The sequence below is a fragment of the Mercenaria mercenaria genome, chromosome 8 (genome assembly GCF_021730395.1).
Source record: "Mercenaria mercenaria strain notata chromosome 8, MADL_Memer_1, whole genome shotgun sequence".
Taxonomy (NCBI): domain Eukaryota; kingdom Metazoa; phylum Mollusca; class Bivalvia; order Venerida; family Veneridae; genus Mercenaria; species Mercenaria mercenaria.
The window spans coordinates 15,050,803-15,075,476 of record NC_069368.1 but is presented as its reverse complement, the minus strand read 5'-3'; the positions used below and the strand labels follow the sequence as shown (position 1 = coordinate 15,075,476).

General features: G+C 36.6%; 2 protein-coding genes across 3 annotated transcripts in view; one reads left to right on the top strand and one right to left on the bottom strand.

Annotated features, from left to right (window-relative positions):
• The window catches only part of LOC123565853 (cyclin-O protein A-like), a 29,946-nt gene extending 18,492 nt beyond the window's left edge, over positions 1-11,454 (bottom strand). For both annotated transcript variants that reach the window (XM_045359628.2, XM_045359629.2), the window contains exon 1: positions 11,245-11,454. In XM_045359628.2, the coding sequence (XP_045215563.1) occupies positions 11,245-11,370 (126 nt within the window). In that variant the 5' untranslated portion in view covers positions 11,371-11,454. The remainder of the gene's footprint in view (positions 1-11,244) is intronic.
• Positions 11,455-15,639: 4,185 nt separating this feature from the next.
• LOC123565854 (uncharacterized) lies at positions 15,640-22,390 on the top strand. Its single transcript, XM_045359630.2, has 4 exons — positions 15,640-16,409; positions 18,644-18,860; positions 19,530-19,617; positions 22,044-22,390. Exons 1-4 carry the CDS (start codon positions 15,740-15,742, stop codon positions 22,377-22,379), a joined length of 1,311 nt encoding a protein of 436 aa, XP_045215565.2. The 5' UTR covers positions 15,640-15,739; the 3' UTR covers positions 22,380-22,390.
• The last annotated feature ends 2,284 nt before the right edge of the window (positions 22,391-24,674 follow it).

The window sequence follows — 24,674 nt, the reverse complement described above, 5'->3', positions numbered from 1 at the left end:
CTAAATTTAGAATTCGAGCGAATAGACCAATCAAAATTTAGTTTAGAACTGCAAAAATGACTGCATTCACCGCGGACCAGTAGTATGATCGTCTTCTGTATGGATCCATTCATAACTTTATCATGACATCACAGTACATTAGGGGTTCTAATTGACCAATCAGATAGCTGCATTTTCGAGTACCTGCCAGTTTCCACTTGGGTATAACGAAGTATATTTACAATGAATATATAGAGACTTTAAAAATAAATATCACACTATTTTAGAAATCAAATTAAGATTTTTCACTGCATATGCCCCAGATGATGCTACAAACTACAAAACTTTGAAGTTTCATTGAAATATCATATCGATTTAATACCTTTATTTTAGTTAAAAGTTTGAGATTTTACACAAGGAGTCTATGATAAAGTCCGAGTAAAATGTAATCAATACCCAAGTGAAATAAGTATCATTCCGCGATGTTTTGGACATGTTAAAATTATGAATATGAAAAAATGCAGACAGCAGTAGTTTCTTAAACGGCTGTATATTATTAAATGGGTATAATTCATAACTACAACCAAATAGAGAATAATTTCATTGAAGAAATACTAATAGCGAGCTCGAAGAGCAGGCCCGAAGGGCCTGCTCGAGAATCGAGCTTTACGGTAACGCAAGTATACTTGCACACTTGGTGATGGAATTGAAAAGTTTCGTCGGAAGTTTTTAAAAAGCGCACCCTAGCGGATAGGTGCTCACAGGAAGTACTTCTTTCCGGAGTGAATACAGAACTTCATTCAATTGCTAAAAAATATTCATCACTCAACCATAATGAAATAATGATTTCCAGTTGTTTGAAAAAAATATTGTTTTCATTTAAAAGATCAAGCATCGGCCAGAAAATGGAAAAATGTCATTAATAAGCAGAAAGAAACGGGAACGCGGTAATGACGTCACCGTGACACCGGCTTCCCATAAATTTTGCAACATATGATATTCACTGTTACAGGTATGGTGACACTAAATGTTGACTTTTTCAAGTGAATAGGTTCTCCTGAATTCTTATGAATAGTGAATAGTTTTTTTGTGACAAATAAATGATGCATAATATTTTTAGCTAAATCCGATTTCTTTGAGCTCGATTTGAGGCTTTGCCTTATTTCATATTATTTATACTGACGAGATAAAGAAACGCCTCATTGAAATTTGGCGTTATTTTTTTCCTAACGCTTTTAATTGTTGTGAAATGTAGTAAATCTACATGTACTCTGACCGACAAACACTGTGAACAAAAACTCGCGCGATTTCATTCAGCCATTTGTTCACTTCATGTACCTGGTCATGATTTCCTCGTGCAGTCCGTGCATGTAAACCATGTGGTTTGATTGAACGATTTTTGCACATGTACATGTGTAATACGACACACAACCATATTTTCAGCTATTCTCTGAAAAAAAAAACATTAGTTTTCGTAATGTCGAGGCTGAATTCTGAAGAGAGGGCTCAGGTTTTGGCTATGCTTGAATGTGGGCGAACGCAGGAACAAGTTGCTAGACGTTTTAACGTCTCTCGTTCGACAATTGTGCGTCTTATTCGACGTGTTAGAGACACGGGAACGTCTATCGATAGACCACGTTCAGGTAGACCGCGTGTAACGTCAATACGACAGGATAATTATATACGTCAACGTCATTTACGTGACAGATTTGTGACGGCGCAATCTACGTCACGTATAGTTGTAGGTAACCGTGGACGTCCAATTAGTCGACATACAGTGAGAAATCGACTCAGAGAACGCGGAATTACCTGTCGTAGGCCCTACCGCGGTCTAATTCTAACGTTACGCCACCGTCACCAACGTCTTATTTGGGCCCGCAACCATCGCGGCCAGCGTTGGCAGAACGTAGTGTTCAGTGACGAGTCGCGTTTCAACTTGTGGAACGCCGACGGACGTATCCGTGTCTATAGACGACGCCATGAACGCTACGCAAACAATTGCGTTTTGGAGCACAATCGTTACGGTGGAGGTGGAGTAATGGTTTGGGCAGCAATCAACCATAGGTTTAAGTCCCAACTCGTCGTTTGCCAAGGTAATCTCACAGCCAGGCGTTACATCGACCAGATATTACGTCATGTAGTTGTCCCTTTATTCCGTCAACGTCAAGGATTAGTCTATCAGCACGACAACGCGCGACCTCACGTTGCACGCGTCACCAGGGACTTTCTACAGGCTAGAAACATTAATGTTTTACCTTGGCCGGCGTGTTCACCGGACTGCAATCCGATTGAACACGCGTGGGATTATCTCGGACGGCGGTTACGCCAACGTCAACCCCAGCCAGCAAACGTAGCAGCGCTGCACCAGGAGTGGGCCAGAATCCCACGGTATCTGTTACGCAACTGGTGCGGCTCTATGAGGCGTCGCCTTGCTGCTGTGGTTGCTAGCAAAGGTGGCCACACGCGCTACTGATTTTTCTAATGCAATTTCTCCGACCGGGCTATTAAAATTCAAGATTTAAGCTTAATGCGACAATGTAATGATTTCTTATTGACCATAAATTCTTGTAAAGCATCTAATTTGCGAATGGAATTGTTCTTTTCTAATTTTGAATCACGGTTAACGAAAAATTGTATACCGAGTTTGAATGAGGCGTTTCTTTATCTCGTCAGTGTATTTCCGGGTAGCCAACGACCGGCTGCGCGAAGTCCCAGTAATGTATATGATGCGTACCTGAAACTAACAAACTTATAGATCTACTGAAATGGATAATAATTTGTAACTACAGCGAAACGGAGAATTATTTCATTGGCGAAATGGATAATATTTATTTCTGGGTAGCCAACGACTGGCTACAGACGTCCCGGTAATGTATATGATGCGTACCTGTTACTAACAAACTTATAACTGAAATTGATAATAATTTATAACTACAACGAAATGGAGAATAATTTCATTGACGAAACGAATAATATTTATTTCTGGGTAGCAGACGACCGGCCGCGCGAACCCCATGTAATATTTATCATGCTACCTGTAACTAACAAAGTTATTACTGAAATGAATAATAATTTATAACTACAACGAAATAGAGAATAACTTCATTCACGAATTGGATAATATTTATTTCTGGGTAGCCGGCGACCGGCCGCGCGAAGCCTAGGTAATGTATATTATGCGTTTAGTTTTTTTTTTATCAAACTTCGAGTTTAATAATATTTTATTGTTTATTACTGTTTACATTTATACTAACAAACATCAAAAATATACATGTACAGCCAAGAAAATAAGCAAATGGGTCGGGCCATAAGTACATGTAACTAACAAACTTATTACTAAAATGGATAATAAATACAACGAAATGAGAATATTATTTCATAGCCGAAATGGCTAAAATTTGTATTACCTAAATGGAAAATAATTATATATGGAACATTTGAAGATCAATTATTTAAACCAAAGTTTTTGTCTTATTTCCTTGCTCGGCCCTCGCAGAACTTACAACCTGTCGCAATAAGCTTGCATGATACCTTGTAATATAATTAAAAGTGGAAGTTAAAAATGAAATATTCATTAAGTTCAGCTTTTCATTTTGTATCCACTTATACTAAATTTGGGGAAATCAATTCATTCCGTATTCAAAAATAGTAATCATCTTAAAATTGTTATTTATCATTTCTATTCATTCTTCGAATATAAAGTTTTTATTTGAAAATATCAAATGGCAGCGGTCAGATTTAAGTGAGAGAGAGAGAGAGAGAGAGAGAGAGAGAGAGAGAAGGAGGGCGGTGGGGCGTGTAGCAGGGAAGGGTGTTCTAGACTTGAAATATTGTTCTGTTTTTTGCAGAATTCAGCTTTATCATAATTATAATCTATTAAATTACGGATAATGACTTTGCGCACGATACATTTTCGATATGAAAATGATCCAGCATGTAAATATAAGAAATTAAAAAAATTATAGATTTATATTAGCAGGAAGGTCTAATACGTATCAGTTGTTCCAGATATTACGTATTTGCCACCAGTAATTAGTTGAAGTCCTTGATTTTACATTTTTTGTTACTACACTTCTATCGTTTTAAAAATAAATGTCCATTAAATTTCCAAATATATTCTTATAGATTTTAGAATACTAGATATCTTGTGAATTTTTTATTTTCGTTTCACAAGGCAGCTCCGCCACGTGATATATTAATCCGTGTGCGTTCATATATAGTGGCGTTGATGACCGAAGGCATTAAATTGTATCATATCAAAGCCATCTAAATGCTTCAGTAAATTTTATGATCAGCTCTAATTAGGGAACCTCGAAAGGATCTTGATAACCTAGGTGACATATGTTTTATTATGTCATTTTGCATAATAGTTACGTAATGATTTCCGGTAGATCACTTAAACAGCAACTTCAGTGACATGAGCCGCTCTATTACTCCCCCCTCCCCCCGCCTCAATTATGTACATGTCATTCAAGTCAGAGAAAAATAAACTATTATTATTTATATATATAATTATTATTTGAAGTTGTAGAAAAAATAGATATATGTAAAAAAATGAATTTTTAAAATGTAAATAAAAGTTTTATATGTGTATGACGTGTGGAATTAGACGGGAAAATGCTTGTTTTTTTCTGACGAAAATAAGAATAAAGCAGGCTTTTCAGGTAAGATATGATAAAAAATATACATGTCTTTAATCAAAGCGTATATACTGTAGAATAAGTTACTTGACTGAAATCATCTTTACAGTGGCAAAACAATTCGTAATATAATGAAAATATTATGTATGTTTCCTTAAAAGTAATAATTCAATCATAAACTTTATAAATATTTCCTTTGAAAACATGTATTTTGATTGGCAAATTTTTTTTTAAAAAAGTGTAACTAAAGCGAGCGATACGCGTTAAGCGTATAAATTTGTACGCTAAGCGTATATTTTACCCGGTAAACGCGTAAAAATACACGGTGAGCGTGTACTTTTATAGATCTACCGATTGAAATACACGGTAAGCGTGTATATTTACACGGTAAGCGTGTAAATTTACACGTTAAGCGTGTTTTTTACACGCTTAGCGTATAAATTACACGCTAAGCGCGTTAAATTTACAGGGTAAAACCGTGTAAATTTACACGTCAACGTGTATTTTCGTTGACCCAATTCTAAATTTATAATTCGAGCGAATAGACCAATCAAAATTTAGTTTAGAACTGCAAAAATGACTGCATTCCCCGCGGCCCAGTGTGTGATCGTCTTCTGTATGGATCCATATGAAAAAATGCAGACAGCGTAGTTTCTTAAACGACTGTATATAAATTAAATGGGTAATAATTCATAACTACAACCAAATGGAGAATAATTTCATTGAAATAATACATAATATTTATTTCCGGGTAGCAACGACGGCTGCGCGAAGTCCCAGTAATGTATATGATGCGTACCTGTAACTAACAAACTTATATGAAATGGATAATAATTTATAAAATACAGCGAAAAGGAGAATTATTTCATTGGCGAAATGGATAATATTTATTTCTGGGGTAGCCAACGACTGGCTATGCGAAGTCCCGGTAAAAGTATATGATGCGTACCTGTTACTAACAAACTTATAAATCAAATTTATAATAATTTATAACTACAACGAAATGGAGAATAATTTTATTGACGAAATGGGTAATATTTATTTCTGGGTAGCCAACGACTGGCTATGCGAAGTCCGGGTAAAACCTGTAACTGTAACTAACAAAGTTATTACTGAAATGGAATAATAATTTATAACTACAACGAAATAGAGAATAACTTCATTCACGAAATGGATAATATTTATTTCTGGGTAGCCGGCGACCGTCGCCGGCCGCGCGAAGCCTAGGTAATGTATATTATGCATTTAATTTTTTTTTATCAAATTTCGATTTTAATAATATTTTATTGTTTATTACTGTTTACAATTTATACTAACAAACATCAAAAATATACATGTGCAGCCAAGAAAATAAGCAAATGGGTCGGGGCCACAAATACAAAGTAACTAACAAACTTATTACTAAAAGGATATAGATACAACGAAATGGGGGAAATTATTTCCATAGCGGAAATGGCTAAATTTGTATTACCTAAATGGAAAATACTTGTAATATAATTAAAAGTGGAAGTTTAAAATGAAATATTCAATTAAGTCCAGTTTTTCATTTTGTATCCACTTATATAAGGTGGGGATCAATTCATTCCGTATTCAAAATAGTAATCTCTTGAAATTGTTATTTATCATTTCTTATTTATTCTTAGAATTGAAAGTTTTTTATTTGAAAATATCAAATGGCAGCGATCAGATTTAAGGAGGGCGAGAGGGGAGAGAGAAAAGAGAGGAAGGGAGAGAGAGAGAGAGAGGCGGGGGGGGGGGGGGGGGGGTGGGGGGTAGCAGGGAAGGGTGTTCTAGACTTGAAATCTTGTTCTATTTTTTGCGGAATTCAGCTTTGTCATAATTATAATCTATTAAATTACGGATAATGACTTCGCGCACGATACATTTTCGATAGAAAATGATCCAGCATGTAAAAAATAAGAAACAAAAAATTATAGATTTATATTAGCAGGAAGGTCTAATAGGGATCGTTGTTCCAGATATTAGGTATTTCCTATTAGTAAGTAGTTAAAGTCCTTGATTTATATCTAACGAATTTACATTTTTTGTTACTACACTTTCCCTCGTTTTAAAAATAAATGTCCATTAAATTGCCAAATATTTTTCTTACAGATTTTAGAATACTAGATATCTGTTTCAGCGCTCTTGAACGTTTATTTTATAGATGAAAAGTGCGCTAAAAAAAATCTGGTAAATAATAATAATAATCTTTCGAAAATTTTAATTTTTGTTTCACAAGACAGCTCCGCCACGTGATATATTTAAACCGTGTTCGTTCATATATAGTGGCGTTGAGACCGAAGGCATTAAATTGTGTCATATCAAAACCATCTTATATGCTTCAGTAAATTTTATGATCCGCTCTAATTAGGGAACCTCGAAAGGATCTTGATAACCTAGGTGACATATGTTTATTTATGTCATTTGCATAATAGTTACGTAATGATTTCCGGTAGATCAACTTAAAACAGCAACTTCAGTGACACGGAGCGGCTCTATTCTGCCCCCCCCCACCCAATTATGTACATATATTATTTATATATATATATTATTTGAAGTTGTAGAAAAAAAAAGATATATGATAACAAATGACATTTTAAAAATGTAAAGTACAAGTTATATTGTATGATGTGTGGAATTAGACTGGGAAAAAGCTTGTTCTTTTCTGACGAAAATAAGGATAAAGCAGGCTTTTCAGGTTAAAATATGGTAAAAAATGTACATGTCTTTAATCAAAGCGTATATACTGTAGAATAAGTTACTTGAACTGAAATCTCTTTACAGTGGCAAAACAATTCGTAATATCATGAAAATATTATGTATGTTTCCTTAAAAATAATAATTTCAGTCATAAACTTTATAAATATCTTCCTTTGTAACATGTATTTTGATTGGTAATTTATTTTAAAAGTGTAAGTCAGGCGAGCGAAAACGCGCTAAGCGTAATAAATTTGTTTCGCTAAGCGTATTTTACCGGTTTAAAAGCGTAAAAATACACGGGTGAGCGTGTACTTTTATAGATCTACCGATTGAAATACACGGTAAGCGTGTAAATTTACACGGTAAGCGTGTAAATTTACACGCTAACCGTGTATTATGGAATCGCTCGAGCGATTTCAGACTTTTGACCCAAACGGTACGTCATACCAAACGGTACGTCATACATTGAGCGGTCACAATAGCTCACCATGAGCCTTTGGCTCAGGTGAGCTAAAAAGACAAAGTAGAGTTATGGGACCTGCTTATTCAAGAAGTTATTCTATAATGCCTATATTTTAAAACATTTGGACTATTGTTGTACAATTTGGGGCAACTGCAACAATGAGTTGACCACAAATCTAATCAAACTTCAAAAAAGGGCAGCAAGAATAATTCTAATAATTCTAGATAAAAGCTATGGTACTCCACCTGATGCTTTATTTAACGAATTAAAATCGATGAAATTTGACGAGAGACTTCAATACAAAAAGGCAATAGTGATGTTCAAATCCATCAATGATGACTCCTTTCCTGAGTATATGAAAGATAAGTTTCAAAATATTAATCAAAGGCATCATCATAACTTGAGATCTGTAAATAACTCTGAAATAGTCATTCCAAAACCGAAGAAAGAACTCTTTCGTAAATCATTGGTGTACTCAGGTCCCAAACTATGGAATGATATTCCACTTAATATACGAAAGTCTGAAACACTTAAGGAATTCCAAGCTTCATATGTTAAGTGGAAATTCTTTTCTCATGCATGTGTGAATGAATATAAGGCAGTTATAATCTTCGTGTTCATTTCCAACAAAAATATATTTTGATTTGTGTTAAACTTGCTATTAATTATTTTAGTATGACAATCTTTAAACATGTTTAAAATGCTACATTTCTTATTCAGTTTGTACAGTACTTTTATTTATGTACCATTCTTATTTGTTTTGTATTGTAACTTTGTGTAATGTACTGTTGTTTATATGTATATATGTTGAGGCCCACATGGAAGACTGGGAAACCAAATGTGTAGCCTCATTAAATAAAGTGTTTTTACTTACTTACTTACTTACTTAGTGCATGTCAGATGACAACTGTGAACAAGTATGTGAAGTTTCAATCCACTCCCATCAGTGGCTACTGACGTACCAGCTTACATACAAAACCTTAACCAAAAATTTCTAACTCGAAAACGGGGCATATTTTTTCAAAAAAGCAAAATAGAGTTATGGAACCTGTGCAATGTAAGTCAGTTTATCACAGTGAATAAGTGTGTGAAGTTTCAATCCATTCCAATAAGTGGTTACCGAGATACCAGCTTACATACAAAAACTTAACCAAATCGGGACGCGGACGCCGACGCATGGGCGAGTCCAATAGCTCTACTATTCTTTGAATAGTCGAGCTAAAAATCGGTGAAACATACAAAAGGTTAGTAATACATTAGCATATTTAAAGTTTGCCAACTACCTAACAGGGTATTTGAATTTGAATCAGTTTTACCTCTATAATTAAGACGATTTGAGCCGTGCCATGGGAAAACCAACATAGTGGGTTTGCGACCAGCATGGATCCAGACCAGCCTGCGCATCCGCGCAGTCTGGTCAGGCTCCATGCTGTTCGCTTTTAAAGCCTATTGGAATTGGAGAAACTGTTAGCGAACAGCATGGATCCTGACCAGACTGCGCGGATGCGCAGGCTGGTCTGGATCCATGCTGGTCGCACACCCACTATGTTGGTTTTCTCATGGCACGGCTCATTTATTATTTTGTTTCTGAGATGTGCCACTTATGGTCTGTACTGTATTATGCAATCAACTTTTCAAGAGATAGTCGAACAAAGTACTTTCACTGTACGACGCCCCACTAGTACCATCGGGTAATAAAATTAATTGGCCATAAATATAAGAGGTGAAACAATGGACGCTTTGGCTCTAAGGCATCATTATCTGTATCCTATTGAGCCATAAATCACAGGGATTTAGGAATAGTGGTTGTGTGTCTACGAGCATTCAATTTTCCTTTTGATATTTAGTTTTATTTTCCATCAGTACAGGACAGAGAAAGGGAAAAAAACTTGAATGCCGTGGATTTACTTTATTTTCCAAATTATAAAATACTTTAAACACGAATGCGCAAGAGGGAAGATGGTAATGATATAACGTTTCTGAAAATCAGTTTGGTTTTATAAAAGTTTTGATTAAACAAGTGTACTCAGAACCTCGTCTATAGAAATGGTGTTTAGCTAAAAAGCAGAATATTGAGTTTTACGTAAGGGTTTAGATTACTGTTTTATTTATATTATTACATAGGCGTCGAACAGCGCAGGGCATATTACCTGGGGCTAGTCTCATGACATGTTGTCACTGTCAACAAGTTTTGATGTTGTTAAAAAGTTATAATAAGCGACATGGATTTTGTGTTGTAAGCCCGATCGGGCAATGTTACCTGGGGCTAGTCTCATGACATGTTGCAACTTTAAAAGCCGTCATGAGAGATGCCAGACTTCCACTTATTATAACTTTTTAAGGAGATGTCACGGCTGAGATAGTTTAGCATTATTACAATACACAGTCGGTATTGAAATTGTGTTTCCAATATATGTGCTCATTAGATAAATCCTCAATATCTATGTGAAAATAAGGGATGTGTTTTGTATGATTGCAACACTGTGAGTTGCTCTAATTACTGACAAATGACTGAAACAATAGGAATTCGTACGAGAGATGAGTAGACAAAACGACAGTGAGGTAACAATATAGTCTTTTATTGTTTTAATGTACGAGTTGTAAGCTACAATAAAGAATACCCATTTTATGAAAATCAAACTGGAAGTTAGAAATAACAGAAAAAAATTAATTAGGTCATGAGTCATCATATACCTGTCAAAATTTGTCATTAGTTTTCACGAGCTGTCAAAATTACTTTTATCTCTCTATTCTGCAAATTCATTGTTTTTGAAAGTATCTTGGACGGATATTGTAGTGTGTAACTTACTTTACATTCCACATTAATATTTGTGCTTGAAATTGCTTTGCTGAGCTCACCGACGTCACATATGAATGTCTATTGTTTTAGTTTACTGTCTGTTATAAAGGTATCAAATCTCAATATTAAGATATAAGAATTGTTCCTTTCTGGTAGACAATGGAAACTATTTGGTTGAATCATAATATAACAGTTTTTGGAAAGAACTGAATATTCTTTGGTTTTTTGTTATTCACCGGAAATTCAAAAAGTGACATCACCTTAACGCTCCAAAAAAAACCAAACTGATATACGGTTCAAGCTACCCGTGCGTCCCGTCTCTTCTTTTAAAATGCACCCGTAATTCAGGTGATACTTCAACAATAGTTATACAGATGCATTCACTTCAACTATATAAGCCTAAATTGGCACTGGTTAATCGACACTAAGAAAAGTTTTCGAAACGGACACGTCATTGAGTGCAGTCATGTCAAAGCCCGTGGACTTCGTGCTGTTGTTTCATTATCAAAAATTAGATCTAATAAAACTGAAATATGCAATATAAAATGTAGTATTCATTATAACAACTAACAATGGTTATTTCAATAGATCAAAAATATCCACATCAAGCGTGCACGTCGGTCGCGGGCGAAACTTTTCTTTCAAAGAAAAAGTAAATTTACCTTAGAATAGCCGCATTCAATCCCTTCGTCCATGTCACCGCTGGCGGTACTTTTTCCCGCAATTATGTCATTTTCTAGGATGTATTCTGGTTCTTGTAGACACTCGGCATCCAAAAGGACACTCATTTAGTCATTAGTTTTGTCCAAAAAGGTATATGTGTTATTTACACATGGAAATCTTACAATGTGTCAGAATTTTGTTTACATGGAATCGACTCGTCCGTGTGGGGACAAATAGTTCAAAGTCAAGTTCAGTGGTTCATTATTTTGGCCGAAGAATGATTGAAAGATATGAAAAGATAACAAATCCGTATCTAATTGAGTAGAATTGTTCTAAAAGAATGACATAAACTGTATATTTTTCTATAAACGCCTGTACCGTAGAAGCTATACCCTTTACGTAAAATGGATTCATCCCACTTGAGATTTGTCACGCTGGGCAGTCTCGATTGGTGTAAATCGCATAATCACGGTCATCAGCTATATGCATCAGGTGTATTTTGCATAGGCTCTATCGTGTAGTGATAAACAGATTTTTAACAGCTTTATGGGGTAACGTTTTATTGTATGTTCACTATTTTGTAATATCCTTAAATTTATTTATGATATCAATATACTGTATGTATTTTGGAAATTATCTAGCTGACGCGTATCTGTTCGCGAACCCACAGACACTTGGGATGTGGAACACCTGCCCGCTGCCACCTAAAGCCTAAAAAATTGTTTCCGGTTACATGCTCAAAAAAATTAGGGTAGGTAGGTCGGAATATATTTTTTTTTTTTGGATTTTTTTATTAAGTGAGACTTCAGAAATTATTTTGTGTCAAAAAATGAATAGAAATAAGGGGGTTATGCCTTTAGGGAATTAGTAAGTTGATTCCTAACATCACTGACCATGTTTAAAGCATAAAAAGTGCAATTTTGCAACTTTTGTTAAAAAGTTGAAAAAAATATTCTCCAAGGCCATAAAAACAATCAAGGTCCAGCGCCGTAGCCACACTGAGGCAATCCGAGGCAGTTGCCTCGGTTAAAATTTGCGGAGCAAAAAAGAGTAAAAAGTAGGCCTATCACACTGATGAAAAAATCAGTTATAAAAGTTCAAAAAAGTATATTAATAGCATTAGAATATATCAGAATATCATTTGCCTCATGACATTACTGAGGCAAGGTGAGGCAGAAATCCTAGCAGTCATATTGATAGCCTTGCCAGGTCCGGGCCGAGGAGGCCCGTGCTCCCCCCCCCCCACCCCACAAGTTGTCTGAGAAGTTGACCAATTGCACCCAATTATTTATTATCATTATCATCAAATTTAAGCCAAAAAAAGCACCAGAGACCACTATTTCAATTTTCCAGGAAAAGAGTACCGTGTACCCCATAAAATGAGGGGAAAACTCCCTCCCAAAAATTTTGACTCAAAGAATGCACCAGAGGCCACCATTTCATACCTGTATTTCAAATTTTTCCAGGGCGAGAGCCCCCTGACCCACCTAAATTGAGAGAGTTCCCCTTAAAGTAGAACAATTTAGAACAAACAGTTCACCATAGGCCAGCATTTCGTACCTGACTTTCAGAATTTTTCAGGAAGAGAGCCCCTGACCCTACTAAAACGAGGGGGAAACTCCCACAGTACCTCATGATTTAGACCAAACAGTACACCATAGGTCTACCATTTCGTATCTGTATTTCAAATTTTTCCAGGGCGAGAGCCTCCTGACTCCCCTAAAATGAGAAGGTTCTCCTAAGGTACCTCAAAATTTAGACCAAACAGTGCACCATAGGCCACAATTTCGTATCTACATTTCAAAATTTTAGGAAGATATCCTCTTGTCCCCATCAAAATGAGGGGGAAACCCCTCCCATACTTTAAAATCTAGACCAAGAAATGGACCAGAGGACACCATTTCATACCTGTATTTCAAGATAAAATGAGGGGGTTCCCTCTAAAGTATCTCAAAACTTAGACAAACATTGCACCATAGACCACCATTTCGTATCTATATTCTAAAATTGCCCAAGAAGAGAGCCACTAACTACACTAAACTGAGGGGTATACCCCCTTCTATACCTTAAAATTTAGACCAAAAATGCACCAGAGGCCACCATTTCATACCTGTTTTTCAAACTTTTCCGGGGAGAGAGCACCCTGAACCCCTAAAATGAGATTGTTCCCCTTATAGTACCTCATCATTTAGACCACAAAAAATGCAATATATGCCATTATTTGATCTATATTTCAAAATTTCCTAGGAATAGTGACCCCAGACCCACTAAAATGAAGGATTGTGCCCCATTCAGTATCTCAAAATTAAAAAAAATAGTAAAACACCAGAGGCCACCATATCATACTTATAATTCAAAAATTTCTAGGGGGGTCCCCTGACCTCACCCCCATACCCCAACACGGACAGAGCCTCTGTCCCCGCCCCCACTCCCATACCAATCCCCTCTCGGGCCATAAACTAATAAACTACTAATAAACTGTTAAATAGCATGCTGTTGTATGTCTTTACTGATGGCTTTCTGATTTTATTTTGATAAAGCCCCAGTTATCCTTACAAGTTATATCTATTTTTTTCTTAAAATATGAAAGTAACTGAGACAGATAGGGTTAAAAGAACGAGTTTTACTGTGATGTAACACAGTTAGAGAGTGCCCAGAACGCACCAGACGTCATAGGGAAAACAATTCTTGCGGGGTGGGGGTGCCCCCGCACCCCCGTAGATTGCCTCGGTTAAAATTTTTGTCTGGCTACGGCACTGAGGTCGGGCCAAAAATGGTATAGGTCGGGACACCGGAAACAAACAATTTATTTTTTTACGTCTAACCACCGTATGCGTGCGTAACATTTTTTCATCATTGTATATTCAGACGCAGACACTTATCACACGCCGGCGGTAAAACTTGTCTTAGCTAGTTTTTAGCTTGTCTGATTTTTGAAAAAAAATCTACGAGGTACTGTTGTCACTTGATCGTCGGCGACGGTGTTGATTTAAATTTTTGTTTAAGCCCACCTTTTCTAAAAACCTATAGCAGCTACAGCTTTGAAACTTTGTACACTTGCTTATCATTATTAGGGGACTAGCTGTGTAGGACTGATATGTATTTTGTCAGAATTGTGGCCATTTTTATACTAAGAACATTTGAGTTTCTTGGTTAAAATGTTTGATTAGGTCCACCTTTCATCAAAAACTATAAGAGCTACAGCTTTGAAACTTTGCACACTTATTTATCATCATTAGGGTACTTTGTTACCTGCATTTTGTAAGAAAAAATGGTCCTTTTTGTACTTAGAAAATCTGAACTATAACTCTTTTCCTTACATATTGTCCAGCACTTGCAGACGAGCGATGGCACCCGCAGACGCTGCTCTTGTTAAAATAAGTCGTCTATCAGTGACTTAAACACACATATCTTGTGTGTGTGTGGGGGGGGGGGGGGGGGGGGGAAAGAGGGCAAACGTTCCACAACCCAAGTGTCTGTCCGCAATCTTATGTTTTCTTCTTCGGGCAAAGATAGATATTTTTATTTAGTGTGGGTAATTGACGAAAGTCAACAACTGGACTGTACGGGACAACTATCTGCTAAGCTGCTAAGCTCGCGTAAAGTGAGCATCCAGTCAATGCCGATTTTGCCGGAACATCGACTAGTTGAAGGTCACAGTCCAAGTATTCGTCAACGGAATATGAAAGTAACAGTTTTCAGAATAAAACGTATGAAGTCCGGTGTTGGTTTATTTTTCTCTTTTTCTCTAGGGCTTGTAACATACGAACATTAGGCAGAACAAATTAATAAATGTACCTAATTTTAAACTGCCAAAAATATTTAGTGCATGAAAAAGAATACGGACCCAGGGTAAGACAGAACTTAGAATAAATCAATAAACCAAACAAATATAAGTATACAAATCAACTACCAATATAATAATAATAATAATAATAATAATAATATCTTTATTTAAAGAAGGTAACACTGTAAGAAATATAAAAACAATTATATACATCTTATTACAAATGTGGCCTTCTGTAGTTTAACAAACAAAAATGAAATTTGTGTAGTCCGTCAAAGAGATAACGCAAATTACAAACCATGATATAATCAAAATTCCGCTAGATATGTTACGTAGGCCTACAGCCAGTGCTGTGTGAAAAGGACGCATAATTTCTTCATAATTATGCAGCATTTCATCTGTATTGTCTCCATTCATCCTCTTAAAAACTCGGCGATATATGACCATTTTGTGTCGATTCGCCGTAAAACCCAACTCACTCACTCACTCCTCTTAAAAAAATGTGTCATATACCTCCCGTCATAGAGCGGCAAAGCGTTACGTTTTAGACTGGTAACGCCACCGTCAAAATCCGCGTAATGTCGCGTGAGAAAGATTTCACGATACGTCACTGTGTCTTGAAAGAAAACAATGTCATGGTATACGGCATAGAGTAGGAAAAACAACGACGTTATGACTTAAGTTTTACAAGTAGTATCTCGTATCCAATGCCAAGGGTGGTTCAAGTGCCATCTTCAGAAACGGAGGAAGTTAACGTATATAACGCTGACTCGAGTGAAAGCGAAGATACAGTAAACAGAAACTTCAATCAAACGGTGAACTCTGTGTCGGAACTTGTAAGCTCTTACATGAGATTTCCCATCAATTATTCGTTATACAACGTTACATACTTGGATTCAGAAAGTGACCCGTATTGTTTAAGATGTGTAATAGATGGACAAGTGAAAAAGTTTAAGAAAGATGCGAGAACTTGGCTTCATAAATCAAGCGACAGAAAAAGGAAAATTGGCGATGAAGCAATTAGAAGCGCAAACATTGACGAAAACGGGACTGCATGTAAAAATTTAAAAATGGTATCAGATGCGACGCAGCTCATAGCCTGTGGCGGAACATACAGATCCGGGCCATACAATACAGATGTTAACAACGACTTACTGAGTGAAATATCTTCTCTGGGAGACTCTGATGCGGACCTAACATACTCCGAGGAGTCTTCACCTTCCTTAGACAGTGAAACGCGAGATAAATATCAAAAGTCTGTACGATTTGATGATACCGTTAACACAGGATACCGCATACACGCATTATCCAGCGGTTCGGACGAAAGCTTGAATGCTGCCGGAAAGACTATCAGCAGTAGAAACATTGTTTTCCAAGGTAAGAGCCTCATTAATTGCTAATGTGAATAAAATAAAAGCGATTCCGATAAACTCATTCTAAAATTTTTTAAGTATTACCAAAAATCTTATTCTAAATATTGCATGCAATTCTGTTCGTTCCACGTAATCTGTAACAGAGTTTTTCTCGAATGGCGACTTTATAGCTGAATCTTTTTTAAAATTTCAAAATATCGTTTAAGAATTTTTACAAAATATTTTGCATGGAAATGTTGCATTTTTAACTCACATGAGCACACCGTCCGGCGTCCGTCCGTCCACACTTTCCTTTAAACAATATCTCCTCCTAAACTACCAAGCCAATTTAGATGAAACTTTACAGGGATGTTCCTTGGATGATCTTCTTTAAAAAAAAATAATCAAAGGACTGAATTCCATACAGAACTCTGGTTGCAATGGCAACCGAAAGGAAACACTTTAAAATATTCTTGTCCAAAACCACAAGGCGTAGAGCCCCGATATTTGGCATGTTACATCATCTAATGATTGTTCAAATTATGCCCCTGTGGTGAAAAGAGCACCTGCCACGGGGGTCCCATGTTTTACATAGACTTATACAGGAAAACACGTTAAAAATCTTTTTGTCTGAAACCAAAAGACTTAGGCCTTTGATATTTGGTATATATCATTGCCTTGTGGTCTTCTACCAAGACTGTTCAAATTATTACCTGGGGTAAAAAGAGGTCCTGTCACGAGGGTCCCAAGTTTTACATAGACTTATATGGGAAAAAACTTTAAAAATCTTCCTGTCTGAAAATGTAAGGCCTAGGCGTTTGATATTTGGTATGTTGCATTGCCTAGTGATCCTCTACCAAATTGTTCAAATTATGCCAATGAGGTGAAAAGAGGCCCCAACCAGGGTGCCCCAAGTTTTACATAGACTTATACAGGAAAAAAAACTTTAAAAATCTTCTTGTCTGAATGTTCAAGGTCTAGGCCTTTGATGTTTGGTATTTAGCATTGCCTAGTGGTTCTCTAACAAGATTATTCAAATTATGTCCCGTGGGTGAAAAGAGGCCCCGCCCCGGGGGTCTCTTGTGTATAAGTTATATTGGAAAAATACTTCAAAAAATATCTGCTGATATTTCCGACTGTTTAATTATAATTACCTGGTGACCAAAGTAATTGGCGGGGTGGGGGGGGGGGGGGGGGGGGTGGTCACTTGACTGTGACCTTTACATATTGACCTGCTTTCTTGTTTTTAAGATACAGCCTTGAAGTTCGGATGACATATACAATTTGCACACCGATCTTAACACTGACTTTCGGTGAACATGAACGTGACTTACTGACCTACTTTCTTAATATTTTAGCATCAGTTTGACATTTGAAACTTGTAGCTAATATTATTCAGGTGAGCGATCTAGGGTTATCATGACCCTCTTGTTGCTAAATAAAATAGATCTAGATCTATCCTGAAAGTTTCATCCACATGTAAAGGCAAAATGCTTAGTTTTAAATCTACTGGCGTGCCAAGTGGCCGACATTTACAATGGAAAATACCCTAGAAAACTCGTTTTTATGATAAAGTCAAAATTGATCAAGATATTTAATGTGAAAATGTCAAAAATCGTATAACCTCCCTTTCTCAATGGTATCGTCTTAGATATAAAGAGAATTAGAAAAATATATATTATACTGTAGGTATATAGATTTATGTTTGGCGCAGTAACTTTTTAAATTCCAAGATATCTCCAGTAGAATCTAATTTAATTTTACTGTTTTTTGACTAGATCATGTAAATAAGAATTTTAAAAATCTATTTAAAAAGAAAAACAACAGTAAAATTAAAGTTAGATTCTACTGGAGATATCTTAGAATTTAAAAAGTTACTGCGCCACGCATAAATCTATATACCTACCGTATAATATATACTTTCTTTTACTGCTTGATGATTTTTCTTTATATCTAAGACGATACCATTGAGATTACACGTCATTTAAAAGAACTTCGAGGGAGGTTATACGATTTTTGACATTTTCAAATTAAATATATTGATCAATTTTGACTTTAGATGAACCAAACAACAGTTTTGTATGTGACTGTACAGTTCAGGACTGAAGACTTTTAGTTGGGTTGTCCATACTAAACGACTGCGGGATAACTTTTGACCATAATGGCACACCAAGTGAAATAATGGCCATCGGACCATTGCGAAACTAGGTGCGCCACCGGGGTCAGAGGAACACTGCAGCCGTTTTACATGTATTTCAGACGAATCCGAATTGATTGAAGATCGCCATTATATTGGCTCTGCCAACGCAAGCCGTAATAACATCAGACCCGGCCCAACGCCGCTGGAAGTTTCAAGGAAAGCACCGGATGTCTGTTTTGAGATCGAACCACTACAAGAAAGTTTCCTTGATTGTACTGTCAATCTCAGCAGTAAACCACAGCCCGACGGCTTATCATCTAACGTCCTTCCTCTAGCGTAAGTATATATATTTCAATTTTCATAACATTTTCCATGGAATTATTTAGAGAAAAAAAAGATTGTGATTTATACATGCATATTGCGCTTTCAGTCACGTCAACATTTCAACGGCGACTTTTAGCCGCGCTAAGGGTACTTATCTCAGAGCATTTCAAAGGGACCATCATTAATGTTATGGTCGAAATAAAATGAATTTACATTTTAAGGTACTGCTCACATAATGACACTTGGCAATTTCCGTGCTACTATGTATTCACGTTAATAAATTCGGCATTCTTCGCTGATAAACGTAGCTCAACGCTTACATAGCTTTCCGTAAACACCGGAGAATGCCGGAGAATGCCGAAATAGCATACGGAGATTACGTAAATTGTCGATTGTTATTGAAAAGGGGGAGGGGGGGGGGGTGGCATTACCTAAAAACTAGCGTACTAATGCGTTGTGCGGAAGTGCTTGTCGTGTAGATGCGTTTGGGAACTTAGACTGTTTTAAGGTGCAAATCCTTTGGTGAACATTCTAAACAAATGTCTAATGATTGTGAAAAACAACAGAGAAGATCGACTGAAGTTTATGTTCAGCGGAACCCATTAGTTGTCTGAACACTGTTGACACTGTTAATGCACGTGATATTACAGTCCTGTAATACATTTCAAAATTATATTTTAGACAAGATGTTAAACACAATCCAGTGCAGAAAATGAAATACAAGAAAAGAAGACAAGAAAAAGGAAAGCCGTATAATTTACGGAGCACGGTAAATATGTAGTTTCAAATGTCTTAGACCGATGGAAAGGTCTATAGATATAGTTTAATAATATGCAATTATTGCCTTTTAAGAAAGTCAATATGATGATTTATCGTACTAGAAAAAGTGATATCGACCTAGAGTATAGGCCTATGGAGTCAATATCTGATTTTGGCTCCATATATAAAGTGCGTGTATATGTAAGTTTATTTATAGTCTCCACCGGTAACCCGTACGGACGACTCATCCAGGAGACTGTTAGTAATGTTAGTAGGAGGATAGTGCAAGATACAGAAGATGCTTTAATTCCAGGAGCTTCCCTGGTTCTTTAACGTGTCAGACATAAAGCACCCATACACGGGACTCTTATCCCAATGTTAGTATCATTTTAGTTGGAGGAGCGCGCGGGGGCTCGAACTCGCGACCCCTGGTTTTGTAGTCAAACAGTTTTGTGGCAGCTTTTCCTTAAAACCTTTTATTTTTGCCACATCGGAATCGGAGGAAAATGAACACAATTTTAAATTCCAACACTTTTAATTTTCACTATTTTTAATTCAATATTTCACAGCTTTTTCTGACACATCCAAAAACCACAACTTTTAAAACTGATCAAAAGCATGTTACACAAAACATTTTTATACTGTAATTTCCCGCCAAAAAATAAAAAGCATGAAAAGTAAATATCACGGAATTTGGAGTAATACTAAAGAACAAATTTTCCCACCAAGTATGTAAATTCCCGCCAAAAGACAAAATAGAGTAAGTCACAGTAAACAACTTGCATAACAAGCAATACATAGAATAAACACCAAAGGAGAAAAGCAAAGAATCATAAATTTCACTAATCGTGATATTCACAAGTGTTACTACTGGACCACTTCGTCCGCTCTTTGGCTTCATATACGAGTCAATACGGCCTTTTGTTTTACCTCCCAAAACATTCTCGCATTTTCATTGGATAAAAGGTGGTCACCCCCTATAATTCTGTTGAGGGTCAGTAGACTTTCGTGTCATTCTAGGCTGAAAATAAGCGGTCGATAAAATAAATCAATTATATGGTTTGTTAGTGACCCTCCACGGAAATATGAGGGGTCAATTTAATAAATAGCTAGTGGACTCGGCGTTGGGTCAGTATGATAAATAGGGGGACTCGGCGTTGGGTCAGTATGAAAACAGGGGGACTCGGCGTTGGGTCAGTATGAAAATAGGGGGACTCGGCGTTGGTTCAGTATGACAAATAGGGGGACTTGGGGATAGAATAGTTAGAATAGTAATGAAACCTATACGTTAGATTATTACATTGAATAACTGTGTAAAGTTCCATTCTGCACCAACTGGTGTTTCTAAGATTCCTGCTGACGTATTAAAAAAATAGGCCACGTACCTTGCATACCAGAATCAGTGTCTTTAACAAAAAAAAAAAAACTTGTACACTGCATGTCAGATCATCACGGTATTAAAATAAATGTGTGAAACAAGTGGTGAAAACGCAGAGAAGAGTGTTACAGAGCCTCTGCTTGGCATGTCTTATCATCACAGAGTACCAGTGTGTGAACTTTCAATTTACTCTCATTATTACTTACTGAAATGACTTTGAAATCGGCAAAATCGAAAAGAAGGCATAACTTTGTGAAAAAGAGTTATGTAACTTGTGAATTGCATGAAAGGTCAGTAAATAAGTGTGTGAAGTTTAAGTTCGATCTAGATAACAAGTGGTTTCTGAGATACCTTTTTATATGCAAAAACATAACTAATCACTGTTTATTAATACTTTGTTTTCTTGCATAGCAGACGGGGATTTCTGGTGATTTCACCGGTGCTGGAAAACTCCATCTTATACCCCGGGGTGTAAGATGACACTCGTGCTGTAAATGACGTATAACGAACTACATATGTACAGAAGATGTGTGTAGTAATAATAATATTTTTTGTAAAACGGGATAACAATTAAATACATTGATAGTTCCTCTTTGTTCCTTATAACATATTTGTCGATTCAAAAAACGTTATTTTAAGGAAATAACATAACGTTCATTGCAGATGATAAAACAAAACCGGAACTCTTACGTTGTTTTCGTCTCTGTAACGTCATGACGTACTTCCTGTTCACGGACGTAAAGTTACCGCACTTTGTTAATACGCTACTATAAGAAAAAAGTGCTATATTAAGAAAATCATTTGATTGAATTTATTTTTTACTCTTCTTTGTTGAATATCGTATGCAAGAAAAAGATTCTATCACTGGCTGTAGGTGCAGATGGGAATATCCGGCTCTCGGGTAACTGTTTACGCGGTCACTCGGCTGGAGCCTCGTAACCGCCTAAACAGTTACCCTTGAGACCGGAAATTCCCATCTGCACCTACAACCAGTGAAAGAATCTTATAGTCTTCTGATACTCATTTTTCATCCAACTTCAACACAATACGTTTTCCAGAAGAAAGTCGACCTTCATTCGACAGATGATGGCGCTGGCCAAGTTGTACCAACCGTCAAACAAAGTAGACAATGGGAAGATGCTCGTTACACCATTGAGGATGTCAGACCAGCTGCCGCAAGTATGAACCTTGTTCGTTCAAGAGAGGATGTCAGACCAGCTGCCGCGAGTACTGACCTTGCTCATACAAGAGAGGTTGTCAAAACTGATCAGATGCCATCATGCAGCCGGGATGATGAGAATTGGCCAGAATGCAGTTCCGTACCTAAGCTGTTTGTGCTGGCTGGACGTGTTTTGTATAAACATATGAAATCGGAATTAGATAAAAGCATCTGAAAGCAACATAATAGTTTTGTCTTTTAAATCTAGCCTACATAATTTGAGCCGCGCCATGAGAAAACCAACATAGTGGCTTTGCGACCAGCATGGATCCAGACCAGCTTGCGCATCCGCGCAGTCTGGTCAAGATCCATGCTGTTCGCTAACGGTTTCTCTAATTGCAATAGGGTTTGAAAGCGAACAGCATGGATCCTGACCAGACTGCTCGGATGCGCAGGCTGGTCTGGATCCATGCTGGCCGCAAATGCTCTATGTTAGTTTTCTCATGGTGTGGCTCGTATGTGTGAAGTCTAAAAGCATTTGGTCTAGTAATTTTACAGGGACTGGTCGCAAAAGACACTATGTTGGTTTTGTTATGGCGCGGCTCATTTTAGCTTGCCAGGTTCGCTTCAGTTCAAATGTCTTGTTTCATTCTGGACATCTAAACAGTGTTTTGAAAGTAAATGACTCTGTCATACTTATGTCTGCTACTTGCAAAATAGAAGGAACCAGTATTAGCAATATAAATTGTAAAATTTTGAGAGATAAAACGCCTTTTTGGCAAAACTAGGAACAAACTGTCACGGATTCGATATCTCACCACAGCATACATTTGAGTAGATAAAAAAAACAAAACACGTGAGATGTATAAGGAAGCTCCTCGCGTCAAATCATACAGTTCTAAATCTCCTGCCTCCTAACTATAGGAGATACGGAGTCCAATCTGCGAGTTTGAAAAGTCTTAGTAGGAGGTACAAAGTCATAATTGTGACTGCCTATCTTCTAATTAGGACTTAATACAGTATCTACAAATCAGGAGTGAGTATCTCCTAAATAGGCTATCTTTCTCCTGATAAAGACCTTTGAGATCATTGCGTACATTCAATTGTGCCGCTTAAGCCGATGCTAGGGTGTATGAGGGATATTGTACGTTTCATTACCTCTCATGAACGGAACTTAGTCAAACCGAGTCTGCTATTATGTTGCTTGGTTGCGTTCTATGCTTCCAAAGGATCTTCTTATAGATTTTATTAAATATCACAACCGTTACATCAGTCTTCTAGTACCGTGTGGTGGCTGTAAAAAGTCTTCCCGTACTTGGACCAGACCGAAATTGTTCGTGCATTTATAACAAAGATAATCTCGGACTGACCAAGCCATCGTGCCATTTTGTTACTTTTTAAAATCTCGAAAGTAACTAAGTTCGCTGGCATAAAGACACAATAGATCTAGATCTCCACTCTGCTAAAACCTTTTTTTTTTTCGTCTCTTGTTCTTCCTGTATCAGGGTGGCCGACCCAGATATTTACATAATAGTATTGAATATATGAGAAAAACAACATTGGTGATCGATAATATTTTGATATAGTCTATAATGTAATTTCCTCTTTTACTAAAAAACCTTCTATACTGGTGGAGCATAGACACTGATGATTTGTTCCCTGAAACGATTACATGATTAACATTTATAGATCTATACATGTATTCACATCCAGTGCCATGTCCGCTACAGGTGGTATCGGATAATGCAGTTTCCACGAGTGATTTCTTAACTTTTGAGTTATAATTTTAAAGTGAATGCTTCATTATATAGAAACAATGACAAGATATTAATTAGTTCAGTGAATGTTTTAAAATGCAAACACGAAAACAATCCTGTTTGATTCACTGTGTAAATGAATATGAATTCTTCCTATCAAGAAAAAATGTCTACAAGCGATCAATGACTTGACCAAAAGTAACTGAAACAACAAATATGGTTTGCTAGTCAAACTACTATAGATATCTATTTTGATTACAGTTCCTACTAATGCTGTTAAAAGTACAAACAGAAACATTAATTGGTAACCCATATATATATCGAACATTCACGGAAATATCTGTTGTTAATTTCAATTATAATAATTGCTTGTCTCTGTTAAAACACGCTTACGTTAGAATGACATCACGTTAACGTGCGGTGACGTCAATATTTTTGTTGCGACCAAGAAAAAGCGCTAATATATTTTATCTACTGTTTAAAATTTAGATTAAGGGCATATAAGAAGCTAAACAATTTATATCAAACGAGCTAGTGTTTTAACACTATTTATATACACTCGGGTGGTAATACGTCGTACAAATAATTTCACTTGAGCTGCGCTAAACTAAACTAAACTAAATAGATCTATATTCACATACGTTACGCAGTGAACAACCTCATTTCAACATAAACTGGTATAGTAAGCTCTGAACGGTTACCAGAGTGGGTTTAAGGACAAAGCGATTTAATAAATGTTTTAATGAACCACAAATTAAATACAGATTCTTATA